General features: G+C 42.0%; 1 protein-coding gene across 4 annotated transcripts in view; it reads left to right on the forward strand.

Moving 5' to 3' along the window:
• LOC125467650 (calcium/calmodulin-dependent protein kinase type II subunit gamma) overlaps positions 1–14519 on the forward strand; it is a 368959-nt gene that overhangs the window by 199422 nt on the left and 155018 nt on the right. For all 4 annotated transcript variants that reach the window (XM_048563790.2, XM_048563791.2, XM_048563793.2 and 1 more), the window contains exon 4: positions 11272–11326. In XM_048563790.2, coding sequence (XP_048419747.1) covers positions 11272–11326 — 55 coding nt within the window. The remainder of the gene's footprint in view (positions 1–11271; positions 11327–14519) is intronic.

The raw sequence follows: 14519 nt of genomic DNA on the forward strand, positions 1-14519 counted from the left end.
GATGCTATATTTTTCTGTTCACTCTCTTTATTGAATCTTTGTTGGTGTTTGGTGTTATTATTGTCCACGCTGTGAGACATTGCTAAACATGAAGGCTTAGCTGGCCCTCCTGTCTGCACAAAAGCATTGTCTGAGAGTAGTCTCAGTGGGGTAATTGAATTAGGTGAATGCAAAGCTCTCAACAGGCTCTGCCAGTCATTGTGCTGAGATGAGAACCCATTTGGACAGCGCTGTGCCTTCCCTCCACTGCTCTGCTGCTCTCCATCTTCCATTGTTCTTGGTGTCGCAGGTTCAAAAGACTGAATGATCTAATCCTGCTCCTATTTTCTATGTTTGTGTTAACCCTCCCCAGCCAGGGAATACACCAAGTCTTCTGTGTTCTTCCAGTTCTGGCCCATTATTTATCGGTGCCATGTCTTCAGCCTCAAGTTTTAGAGTTCTCGTTAAGTAAACTCTCTGTCTCTCTCTATGCTCTGGCAAGATGATGGGCTTTAAAACACGTGCCTTTGACCAGATTTTGGTCACCCGTCCTAACGTCTCCTTCAGTTGCTTAGCATTAACATTTATTTGATTCTGCTCATGCAAAACACCTCGCATGTGATCAAGAGGAGGCCATTCAGCCCTTCAAGACTCCTCCACCGATCAATAAGACCATCACTGATCAGAATGCTCCACATTCCTGCCTGTCCCTTATGAACACTTCACTATCCCCACAGACTTACTTAACAAAAATCTATTTATCTCTGTTGTAAAAATGTTCAAGGACACTGCTTTCGAAGTCTTTTGGGAAAGAGTTTCCAAAGAAATCATTCTTCCCTCTCTTTCGAATGAGTAACCTCTTATATTTAACCCAGGATTGAAATTCTCCCAGATACAGAACCATCATTACCACCTCCACCCCATTGTGCCCACTCAGAATCTCGTACATTTCAATTAATTTGTCTCTTACTCTCCTCACCTCCAGCAGTTTCAAGCCTAGCCTGTCCAAGTCTTTCCTCGTAAGCCTAGCCTGCCCATTCCAGATATTTCCTGAACTTTCTCCATTGTATTTACACCTTTCCTAAGGCAGCACGGTGGCTCAGTGGCTAGCGCTGCTGCCTCACAGCACCCGGAACATGGGTTTGATTCCAGCCTCAGGCAACTGTCTGTGTGGAGTTTGCACATTCTCCCCGTGTCTGCATGGGTTCCCTCTGAGTGCTCTAGTTTCCTCCCACAGTCCAAAGATATGCAGGATATGTAGATTGGCCTTGCTAAATTGCCTCTCGTGTTCAGGGATGTGTAGTTAACTAAAGAGACCACAGCGCACAGTGCTCCAAATGTGGTCTCACCAAAGTTCTGTATAATGGAAGCATGATCTCCCCATTCTGTTGTTCCAGACCCTTCACAATAAGTGACAACATTCTATTAACTTGTTACTTGCTGTATCTACATTCTAACCTTTTATAAATCATGGATTAGGATACACCAATCTCTCTGCATCTCAGGCATCTGCAATCTCTCACTAGACAAAAAACATTTTTATTCTACCTGTTAAAATTGACAATTTCACATTTTCCCACCTCTGCGTAACGTAATATACTAACTACCTTTATGTTATCAGCAAACTGAGCAAGCATTCATTTGGTCCACTCATCCAAATCATGTAAGTAAATAGTAAAATGATGAGACCCCGATATTGATCGCTGTGACCTATCACATCTTACCAAAAAATGACCTATTTATGCTGACTGTCTCTTTTCTACTAGCCAGCCAGTCTTCTGTCTAAACCAAAGTGTTATATCCTACATCGTGAGCTTTTCTATTCCGCAATAATCTTTGATGTGGAATCTTATCAAATCCTAACTGGATATCTAAGTACACTTCATCCATCTTTGCCCTCTTAACCACAGTAAATGTTGCTTTCTTAAAGTGCTCCAATAAATTGGTTAAATTTCCTCTTGATGAAACCATGTGGATTCTGCCTGATGATCTTGAACTTCTCCCAGTGCCCTTCCAGAATCTCTTTAATAATGGCTTCCAAAATCTTCCAAAATCTCAAGCCATTATTAAAGAGATTCTGTGTCTATCACAGACATCAAGGTGACTCAAGTTGCATGTGTTCCGTCTCTTTCCCTTTCTGAATAAAAGGTCTCTGGTCACTATTTCTCAATCCAGTGGAACCCTCCCAAATCTAGGAAATTTTGGAAAGCTAACATCAATTGGTCAAATGAACCAATGGAGGTAATGGCCTAGTGATATTATCGCTGAACTGTTAATGTTCTGACACCCAGATAATGTTCTGGGGAATTGTGTTTGAATCCCGCCTTGGCAGATGGTGGAATTTGCATTCAATGAATATCGGAAATTAACAATCTAATCCATTGCCCATTCTTGGAAAAACCCATCTGGTTGACTAATGTCCTTTTAGGGAAGGAAACTGCCATCCTTACCTGGTCTGGCCTACATGTGACTCCAGACCCACAGCAATGTGGTTGACTCTTAACTGCCCTCTGGGTAATTCAGGATGGGCAATAAATGATGCCTCGCCAGCAACACCCCTCGCTGGCCAGAGATAGTAAGAACTGCCGATGCTACAGAGTCTGAGATAACAAGGTGTAGAGCTGCATGAGCACAGCAGGCCAAGCAGCATCAGAGGAGCAGGAAAGTCGACGTTTCGGGTCTGAATAAGGGTTTCGACCCAAAACGTCACCTTTCCTGCTCCTCTGATGCTGCTTAGCCTGCTGTATTCATCCAGCTTCACACCGTGTTATCTTACTGGCCATTTCTTTTAAGCCCGGGGATGAACGAAGTGAAAGATGAACTCTGTGAAGCCTCTGTCGAGTGAGATGCACTTAGTGTTTTAGTGTTGGATCTCATTTGTGTCAGAACTTTTTGTACTAATGAATTCAAAGTACACAGTAGGAATGTTTATTATTGAGCATCAGTGTAAGAAGAATTACTGTGTGCCTGAAATATTAGGTCCCATCATTAGTGAAGCTCAAAAGCCGACTGAAAAATATACATGCTATTTGTTCCACATCCTCCTAGTCCAACCTCAATCCACAGTGAATTTAACACAATCAACTTGGATTTTAGTCCCTAAGGCTGGCTTCATATTTGAAGTAATGAATACAGTAATGAGTCTGGGATCTACTGGTAATCACAGAGGGGAGAGAGAAGGAACCGAGCAATCTAGCACATGCACAGCAGGTAATCAGGAAGGCTAATGGAATGCTAACCCTTATTTCAAAGGGTTGGAGCACAAGAACAGGGAAGGCTGACTGCTGCTGTACATGGTGCTGGTGAGACCCACGTCTGGAGTACTGTGACCAGTTTTGTTCCCCTTGTTTAAGGAAAGATATTATTCTGTTGGAGACAGTTCATAGCATATCCACTAGGATGATCCCTTTTAGGGAGGGATTGACTTATGAGCAAAAGTTAAACATGTGGGGACTCGGAGATATCAAGAACTGCAGATGATGGAGTCCTAGTCAACACAATGTGGAGCTGGAGAAACACAGCAGGACAGGAAGCATCAGAGGAGCAGGAAAGTCAGGAAGAAGGATCCCAACCCGAAACATCGACATTCCTGCTCCTCTGATGCTGCCTGACCTGCTGTGTTCCTCCAGCTCCATACTGTATTGAGTTGGGACTCTACTCACTGGAATTTACAAAGTTGAGAGTCTGGCAGAATGGTGGCAAGAAAGCATAGTCAGGTGCAGTTTTGAAAAAGGGTCACTGGACCCAAAAATGCTGTCTCTGCATTCTCTCCACACATAATGCCAGACCTGCTGAGGATTCTTAAGGGAATTGACAAGGTACATGCTGAGAGAACGTACCCCTTCATGGGAGAGTCTGGGACTAGAATAAAGGGGCTCCAATTTATCTTCTCCGAGGATTGAGAGTCTTTGGAACTCCTTGCCACAGAGAGCTGTGCAGGGCGGAGTCTTTGTGGATATTTATGGCTGAGGTAGACGGATTCTTGATCAGTACAGCAGTCAAGGGTTACAGGGAAAGGGCAGGGAAGTGGATGTGAGAAATGTCGGATCAGCCACGATGCTATTGAATGGCAGAGCAGGTTTGAGGGGCCGAATGGACCACCCTGTTCCTATTTTTTATGGTCTTGTTAAGAGGCAGTACCTCCACATACACCACGGTCATTTCAATATGCCAGAGGAAAATCAAATGATCAACAGTAGATTAGGTTTTGCAGTGTTCGTTGAATTCAAGATACACTAGTAAAGCCGCTTTTTTCATGTTGCAGTTTGAACACATTGAGGGGAAAGGTATAGAAGGTAATGTTGATGAGGTTAAATGAAGATGTTTGGGAGGCGGCTCCAGAATGGATCTATTGGATGAATTGGCCTGTTTCTGTGCTTGAAATACTACGGATATTACTGGTACTGTAACTGAGACATTAATATGGAATAAAGGATGAGTTAATGGCTGCTTAGTACGAAAAATCATCTTCGATCATAATAAAATCAGATGTTACACTGTTTAACAATAATGGAAGCAATATATTTTTTGAACAAGGACTGTATTATTCTGCCAAGAAGAGATAATAATATGCTGAGGGAAGAACTAGCATTTACATGGAGTCTTTTCATGTCTTGAATGTCTCAGAAAGCTTGACAATCAATGGAGTAATTTTGAATGTTTTATGTAAGCAAATGCAACACAGAATTTATACACCGCAGTTTCACAGTGTATCCTCTAGTTTTAATGTACTGTTTAAGGGACACAGTTGGTTAAAGTGTGAGGAAAACCTCATGTTTACTTGAGCATTGTTGTGTTGAAAAGTCAGCTTTTCAAATAGTGCAGCCTCCCTCAGCATTTCCTCTGCGGTCAACCTGAGTTAATTCCTTAAACCGATAAAAGAACTGAACTCAACAGTGTAAATCAAAGTTAGAAAAATGCTGATGTGCAAATCGTTTCATTCTCCAATTGCTCCCAAGGACCAAGTGCTGTGGGAGATTGCTGTGTTCAAATTGGCCGCTATGTTTCTGACATTACACCACTCTTCGAAACCGACTTTATTGGCTGTAAGCTGCTGAAGTCATGAAAGATGCTGTTTAAATGCAAGGTGCTATCACCACACCTCTCCAACAACAATTTAAGATATCCCTGTAAACTGTGTTAATAATTAGTTCACTATTTCTAACCTTCGGTGGTAATGCTTTGGCTCATTAGCTGACTAATTAAATCTATTTTGTATACAATATCTGTGTTCAGATTCTCCATATCGTGTTTCAGCAAAAACTCAGGTGTAATTACTGGATTTTTCTCTGAAGTTAAAACATAAATAAGCTGGTGACAATAGTTCGATGCAAAGCTTCCATTTTAACTTGTTTGTTAAAATTAAAAAAAAGACAAGTTTCAATTAGAGAATTGAAGAGGGGTGCAATTTAAGACTTGTATTGAGAAAAACAAATTGATCTTCTGCAGACAGTCGTTACTTTTGAATTTGTAGGATAATCAAAGGTGTGTGCTGTAATTACTGTGAGATTGCAGGCTGCAATTACTGTTTACAAGTTGCAGCCTTGAGGGATGCACTAGAGCTGCTACCTTTGAGACAACTTTCAATTTCCGAAGGGCCTGCAGGGTTGGAGGTGAATGTAAAACTGTTGGTTTTCAATTACTGACCCACTGATGTTCTTACAGGGGCCTATATGGAACACAACTAAATTCTTTGCTGAACAAAGTTGAACAGTCGGGTGCACATTAATGCATGCAGCACTTGGTCCTTGGGAGCGATTGGAGAAAGAAACGATTTGCACATCAGCATTTTTCTAACTTTGATTTATACTGTTGAGTTCAGTTCTTTTATGGGTTTAAGGAATTAACTCAGGTTGGCGCCAGAGGAAATACTGAGGTTAAATGTGAAGAAAATCTCTTTTCACCCTTCCAATTTTGGGTGAGAAAAGTAGACTCCACCTGTCCTGGCCCTTGGGCCCTAACCTCAAACTGACATCCACGACCACTTGTACCATCTTTATCTTCCTGCACCTTTTGTAAGCTGCCTCCCCTCATCAGTGAGGCAGTGGCAGACCCCGAAAGGGCAGCTGTCTACCTTTGTCACTGGTGCTGGTCAGGAAGATCCGAACTCTGGGAGGTTCTCCCAAATCAGCCCCATTGACATTTAAAAATACCATCACCAAAGAAAAGCAGTTCGGATTCAGGCTCTGAATTGGAATCATCCAATTGTCAAATTCTCTGAAGCAAAATCTAATACCTAAATATTGAAAGCTTCTCCTGACTGAAGCTTTTAAAACTTATTCACTGACATTTTTTTTATCAGTTTCATTGAGAAAACAAATGAACTAAAGTTCTGTTACACTTTTCACATTGTACTCAGAGGCAAGTATATTGATGCATTACACAAGGCTGCAGACCTCACACACTCACAGTCAATCTATGATTTTCTGGGAGGTCATCCACAGGGGAAAAAAAAAATCCTTCAACTGGGAGGATTATTAACAAAGCAAATGGATTAGAATCATCTCCAAATAGGGCCAGGTTTCACTGTCCTAAATCCAGGACCCCAGAATATCTTTGAGTGATGCTCAATCGCAACATGTGGAAAATATCATGTTAGAACGTTATTACATTACAAACTTCCTAATTCAGAAAGCTATAGAATATTTCTTAATGTTTCACAAAATATATTTTCAGTAATGTTGTTAAATTTCTGAGAATAGGAGAGTTTTTTTTAATTCACAAGATGAGCCAGCGTTTATTGTCCATGCCTAATTGCCTAGAGGACAGTTCAGAGTCAGCCACATGCTGGCAAATCTTTTTAACCTCCCATTTTATGACAAACACAAGAATAGCAAATTTCAAAAGCAATCACAGTTTTTACTGCATGAGAAAAGGATGTTGATTGGTTGGCAAGTTGATTCTGTATCAGCAGCTTAAAACACCCACAGAATCCTTGAGATTTTAGGATTTAAGATGAGACCATAATTGTTTAATTGATTACTTTACTCAGAGAGTAGTAAGGGTATGGAACGCTTTGCCTGCAATGGTAGTAGATTCGCCAACTTTAGGTACATTTAAATCGTCATTGGACAAGCATATGGACGTACATGGAATAGTGTAGGTTAGATGGGCTTCAGATTGGTATGACAGGTTGGCACAACATAGAGGGCTGAAGGGCCTGGACTGTGCTGTAATGTTCTATGTTCTATGTATTTGTATCCTTAGCAGTCAGAAATATTGTGGCTATCTTTGTCTCCTGAGTGAATGGATGTTTTTTTTGATTCACTACTAACTGAATAGTGCCTTTCAAGAGGCTAAAAGAATACAGGAAGAGAGATAGTTTTCAAGTTCCACTATTACAAATCTGCTTTTTCGCTCTGGTTTTCCCAAAATCACATGCCTGAGACACAGTTCATTTGTGTATCTCAATTTCTGGCTTCATTGTTTATTCCCCGCTAGGTAATTGCCAGGCATGTCTTCCATCCTAATATATGAAACTTAGAGGAACATGTAACCAGGAGATACAGTTCTGAACTGCTTAGTCATTTTCATGATAAATTAGTTTCAGTTCAGACTTAATTCTTGTTTATTGACTATGTCAATAACCTGGTCAGGTGATCAATTGGCAAACTTAAGTCAGTTTTTAAAAATTTTTATAAAAACCTCTCTGGTCAATAAAAAGTCCTAAATGTTAAGAATCAACTGCTGGAAGTCAAAAATTGTTAGTCCATTTTACCAGTATCCTAGAGTCTAGAACAAGGAGACACAATTTCAAATTGAGAGATTTAAGGCAGAGAGAGATTTGAATCTTTGGAATTCTGTGCCTCAGAGAGTGGTTAAGGCTGGGTCATTGTCTGACCCAGCCATGAATGTATCCTAATTTTTGATTGAAAAGGGCGTCAGCCGTGGTCTTATTGAACAGCAGAGCGAATTGAAGACCAAACAGCCTGCTGCTGTTCCAGTATCTTATTTATTAATAGCAAATGCTTGATATGTGAAATGAAAGAAAATTAGGAAATTGTTCCATTTCATTCTTGGGTTACAAAGTTGTTGGTGGGGGGGGGGTGGGATGTTTAATAAGAAAAAAAGCAAATTGATCCCTATCCAGAACATTTCCCTGTCCTCCAGATGCTTACTTGGGAACCTATGGTGCAGTTCCTGCTTTGATTTCTGTTCTCTGGGATTCCTGCAGATGCAGAGACATGTTCCTAACACACCAATCATCCTGTTATACTTGCTTTCCACTGAGAATCTCTTTCGATTAGGCTGAATTTACATTCTTAAGCTGCATGTTTCAGGGCTGCCTGGCAGTGACATTGCAATAATTGCTTGCAGTGTCTTGTTGATTTAAATCAGGATGGTGGGATGGGATGATCAGGCTTGCACCACAACCTCGAGAGGCTTTGGCCAGTCATCTGTTCACTCGGCTGTGCATTGTTCAAAACCTGGATCGCCAGGTGATGCCTGTTTCTGGAAATTGTTTGCCTATTGCCATGGCGACAGTGTACCGCCATTGAATGCTGGCATCGTGGGGAGATGGAGCCTTTCTGCTTTGCAATGGCAGCCAGAAAAGCTGTGTTCCTCCCTGTCACATGCCAACATGCAAAAGACTCAATAAGCAGAAAATCTCTTGACCACTTGCCACGTGCCTTCCCCTGTTAACCTTTGTGTGTGTGTGTGTGTGTGTGTGTGTGTGTGTTCCACCGGGGCTGCTGTGAAACAAACGTTTTGTGGAACCGCATCCCCCGCTGCAGACATCAGTTGTGAAGATCGCTGCTAAGGTCCACAATCTCTTTTACGGTAAAATCCAACCGTGTTCCCTCTGCAGGAGCATGGGCTCACAGAAAATGCCTGCTTCCCAGCGGCGTACTTTGTCACAAAGGCAGCTTTCAAACCAAGTGTTGTGCTTGGACATCTTAAGGGGTGCAGGTGCTCCTCTGTGCTGTTGGGTCACAAGTTTTTGACCCAGCGATGTTCAAGGATCTGCATCAAATGTCCATCTCAGAAGGGGGTGGGTGATTTGGCACTCCAATAACATTCCCTCAGACCAGTCCTTTGCAGAATACTAACTTCAGTATTGCTGGAAAAAAAGGACATATTTTGTCAAAGCTGTTTATTTTGTACTCATCAGGACATACTGCAAGAATACCAATTCTAGGGGAAATACCGCATTTAATTTCAATGCCAGGAGAATGTCAGTTGGTTGGTAAAAGGACACTGGTAGAAGTGCTGCCATGGAGAATGCACTCATTTATTCTGATTGTCAGTTAATTGCCAGGCTTTGTTTAAATTTTAAACCAGAAAGGTTGGCTCTGATTGGTCAAGGGATTGCCCTGAGTGTCCATGAGCCAATCAATTTGTATTCTCACGTCATGGAGTATGAATGTTGGGTTTTCTCCCCCCTTGAATTTGTGATCTTGTGAAATATCCTGATAAGAGCAGAATGAAATCAATACTTGTATCCTCTCAGAATATTGTGCGTAGGTTGAGTGATGGAAGCTGGAATGGAGCTTGAATCTAAACCATCTGTGCCAGAGACAAGACACTACCACATGAACCAGAGTTTGCTGTGCTGGCAGTGTATGTTTATTGAGATACACAGACAGAGCTGAGTTCAAGGCATTGTCTCTTCCAGGCTGTTGCTCAGGTATGACCTGGTTAGGAAGCACTGTAAATTTAAATTAAAAATCGTAATTGAATTCTACGCAAAACACTTACCTCTCCTCCAGAAACATGTTTGTTCCTGCAGGTGCTGCTTTTATTTTTCTTCTCCAGGACGTACAGAAACTAGTTCTTAATGACACAAAGCAAAAAGTTGCACTTCCTTTCAACTGGGAATTTCATTTGATCAGACTACATTGTCTTTCTGTTTAAATGTGATTTACGTTGAACTAAATCAGTGCAGCCTCTGGTTAGTTAGAAAATGAGCTGGTGGCATAGTAGTAATGTCACTGGGCTAGTATTCCAGAACTCCAAGCTAATCACAGATCCATAGAATCCCTACAGCGTGGGAGCAGAATATTCAGTCCACACCAACAGTCCAAAGAACATCCCCAGACCCACCCACTACCCTATTCCTGCATTTCCCGCCCTAAACACTATGGGGCAATTTAGCATAGTCAGTCCACCTAAACCACACACCTTTGGACTGTGGGAGGAAACCTAAGCACTCAGAGGAAAACCACGCAGACACGGCGAGAATGTGCAAACTCCACACAAGCAGTTGTCCAAGGCTGGATTCGAACCTGGGTCCCTGGCGCTCTGAGGGTGCAGTGATAACCACTGAGCCACCGTACTGGTCTAATATTGTGGGGACCTGGGTTCAAATGCTGCCATGGCAGATGGTAAAATTTGCATTCAATAATAAAAAGCTGGATTAAAATGCTGACTGAGAGGATGATCCCCCTCATGGGAGAGTCAAGGACGAGAGGGCATAGTCTCAGAATAAAGGGGTGCTGATTGAAGGCTGAGGTGGACAGGAGTTCCTCCTCTCTGAGGGTTATGAGTCTTTGGAACTCCTTGTCACAGAGAACTATGAGGGCAGAATCCTGCTTAAGGCTGAGGTAATTTCTTGATTAGTGGGGAATTGAGGATTATGGGGAAAGGGCAGGGAAGTGGACGTGAGGAATGTTGGATCGGCTATGGCCCATTGAATAGGGGTGAGGAAGAAGGGCTGATGGCCTACTCCTCTTCCAATTTCTTATGGCCTTAATGGTGACCATGCCACATTCACTGTTGATTTGTGAAAACCCATCTGGGTCGCTAATATCCTAAAATGCCATCTTGAACTGATCTGGCCTACAAGTGATTTTTGAGTGCACAACAGAGTTGACAATTAACTCCCATCTGTACAATCAGGATGTAGTGGTGCCGATGATGGACCGGGCTGGACAAGGCCAGAAGTCACATGACACCAGGTCACAGTCCAACAGGTTTATTTGAAATCACAAGCTTTCCCAGCGCTGCCCCTTCGCCACCTGAGCATTCTGAAAGTTTGTGACTTCAAACAAACCTGTAGGACTGTAACGTGACGTCACGTGACCTCTGACTCTGTACAATCTGCGCATGGGAACATAGCCTAGCTGCTAACATCCTTGATCAATTGGGAGTAAAGGGAAAATTAGGAGGGTTTTTATTGGTCGGAAGCTTGTAGCTTGTTCAGGGTGAAATGGCTCATTATTAATGTTGGAAAAACACCTTAGGAAATTACTGACTTTCCTTCCTGCTAACTGTTTTAATGAGGGACACATTCCAGGCACAAGACTTTCGGTCATGTGATTTGAATTTAAACACTCCATTTTCTCTTTTCAGTTCGTCTCCATGACAGCATATCAGAAGAAGGGTTCCACTACCTCATTTTTGACCTGTGAGTAGCGACATACTTTTCCCCTATATAAATATAACTTACTGCATCGTATTTGGACCCTGTTTTATGTTTGTCTGATATTCGCAACTTGTCTTCTGTTAACATTCAACTTCTTTGAGCATGGTGGATTTGGGCTGTCAGTGTTGGCGCTCAACGTTAATGAGTGAAGAATTAAGAAAAAACTCGTATGTTCTAAAAATTATGCAAAGTTAATAGGCGAGAGAAAACGGGTGGTGTATCAGGCCTGACCTACATTTCAGGTTAGGTAAACTCATTGTAGCCCTGCTGGACCATAAGGTTGCTCCCTTGTTAGAGAGAGAAACATCTGAGCCAGAAAGCTGATGTTTCGGGTCAGGACCCTTCTTCATTTTCTGAAGAAGGGTCCAGACCCGAAATGTCAGCTTTCCTGTTCCTCTGATGCTGCCTGGGCTGCTGTGTTCCTCCAGCCCTCACGGTGTTATCTCTGACTCCAGCATCGGCAGTTCTTACTATCTCTGAGAGAGGTATCTAGTTGTGGTTTAATCTGAGGGTTACCATGTCTCGGGTGAGGGGAGTGATTGAGATGGAAGCACTGTCATGGTAATCTCAGCTGGTAGAGGAACTGAACCCGAGAAGTTTGCTTCATGATGTATTGCACGCCATCTGTCGAGGTAACATAACCCATTAGGGTGGTTAATAAGGAAATCATACCTCATTTCCACTTTCCAGTAGTGGAAAAGGACAAAATCCAGTGGAACAAAGGAGATAAGTTAAAGGAGGGGGTTTACTAAGAAACAAAAACAGAAGCTGCTGGAAAAGCTCCACAGGGCTGGCAGCATCTGTGAAGACTTTTCCAGATTTTTCAGGCGTGTTGATCCCTCCTCAGAACTCAGTTGTGACTCGAAGAAAAGAGTCACAAATTTTTCGGGTCAGAACTGCGTTCTGAGGAAGGGTCACCAGAACTGAAAAATCTGTGATTTTTTTTGTATCTTCACAGGTGCTGCAAGACCTGCTGAACTTTACCAGCAACTTCTGTTTTTGTTCCTGATTTACAGCATCCACAGTTCTTTCGGTTTTTATTTCGGGTTTACTTGGAAGATTTATTAGTTTAAATAACCATTAATAGAAAACATAATGGGACTAAAGGCCAGGCAGCATTGAGGACCCATCCACGATTATTAGAAGAGGTAGAGAAGGAAATTGCAGCATCATTATTTATAATGTCCTAAATCTCATTTCATCCAGAAGAGTAGTTGAGCTATGTCAACAGCCAGGAAGAGAAAATAGAGTTGTTTACCTAAGAGCGGGGAGAGGATCTGAGTTCAAAGGGGCATGTACAGGATAGATGGGCGGAAATCTTTAGCTGTAGTAGATGGGTCAATGACTAGGAAGTAAGAAGCAGGACCTTTAGAGAAAGCTTGAAGAAAGATGATATTTTTCCACCCAGGCGGTTGTGGGTGCCTGGAACTCACTGCCTAAAAGGTTGGTATGGCTGGGAACCCTCAGGACATTTAGGAACCGTGTAGATGAGTGTGTGAAATGCCACAGTATACAAGGCTAGCTGCTGGAAAATGGGATTAGAATAGATGGATGTTTGATGCTGTATGACTCTGATTGTGGCTTAATTTTTGCAAATGGTTGTTTTTCTTCAAGACCGTAAGGCCTCCCTGTTTTATTAATGGGAATGAGTAATGCATAGTGAGTTATCAAAAGAGACAAATGCGCTTTGGAGGTTTTGTGGTCCAGTGGGTAGTGCCCCTATACCAGAGGAGGAAGCTCTGAGTTCGAGTCCCACATCAAGCCTTGGTGGCCAAGGAAGATGTGTTCATAATGCCAGCAAACAAGCTAAACAGCAAATTGCAATTCCTTCTAATTATACCAGTGGCAGGAAGTAGGAGTGAGAGTGACTCCTGGTAGGCCAAGATTCAAACAATTGAACTTTGCCTGTCATTGTCTATATCTCCATGCTATAGCAAGCAATGCAAAGGTGCAGGTTACAATAGCAGCTCAAACTCCCTGAGTGAACTGCAATGTGCCGCTGTCATGCAATGGTACAGGAAAACAGGCAGAATGTGTGAGTTCCCCATTGCAGCCTCTAATAGAGATTACTGGAAAAATTCTGCAGGTCTGGCAGCATTTGTGGGCAGAAATCAGAGTTAACGCTTCAGGCTGAGTGACTCTCACTCAATCTGAATCGTAAACTCTGATTTTTTTTTCTCCCCAGGTGTTGCCAGACCTGCTGAGCTTTTCCAGAAGTCTCTATTTTTGTTTCTGCAGTTCTTTCGATTTTGATTTGATATATTAAAGGTTTCCAAGATACCCATTCCAGGTATGGATCAATCAACCATTATTCTGTAATTTGCCAGCTCTGCTTCCTTAACCTTACTGTCTTGTTTCCTGGATTAATTCCTGCAAAACTGAGTTGTCTTAGAAGACTCAACAATTGCCTCCTTTCTTGGAAATTGTTTTCCTGATAAAACTTTAGACAACTTCGTCAATTCAGTCCTTGATATGGTGAATAAATGGGCATAATTAATGTAATGCATTATTTCCCTTGAGCTGTTGTACAGCATTTTGAGAACAAGTTTAACATTGATTTAATAGTGGCATGCCCTAGATACATGCTTTAATTAACTGGAGTTAGACAGCAGATTTTTTGGTTTTATTTTGTCATTCAGTTTTTTTGACCTGCAGAAATCCATTACCATGCTCTAAATTTATTGGAGCAACTAAGAAATCCACTTAAGTAACATTTTCCATTTTCCCAAAATCCTACACCTACACTGCACTTCTGCACCGTTGGAGATGTCAATTCTTGATCATTTGTCAAACCAAGGCCTCATCTACTCTTCTAGGTGGTTGAAAATGTCCTGTATCACTATTTCAGAGGAAATGGATTGCAAGGGACAATGACCTGGTCTTTATCACATTGATCTCAGTGGATCCTTACTGTGCTGAAATTGTCTGCCTCACATTGCACATGTCAACAGTGGATCTGTTCCAAAGATCATGCCCTTCGTTGGCTTTAAAGTGCTCTATTGGGATATTCTGGAATTATGACAGTTGCAATACAAATACAGGTCTGCCCTGCTTTTACATTAGCCCAATAAGCTTAGGTGCATTTTGGTGAAATGCAAAGCTTTAATGTTTGCTGTGGACCACTGGAATTGAATAAAAACCGCAAGATCTGCAGATGCTGTAAATCAGGAGCAAA

This window comes from Stegostoma tigrinum, chromosome 37, assembly GCF_030684315.1.
Source record: "Stegostoma tigrinum isolate sSteTig4 chromosome 37, sSteTig4.hap1, whole genome shotgun sequence".
NCBI lineage: Eukaryota > Metazoa > Chordata > Chondrichthyes > Orectolobiformes > Stegostomatidae > Stegostoma > Stegostoma tigrinum.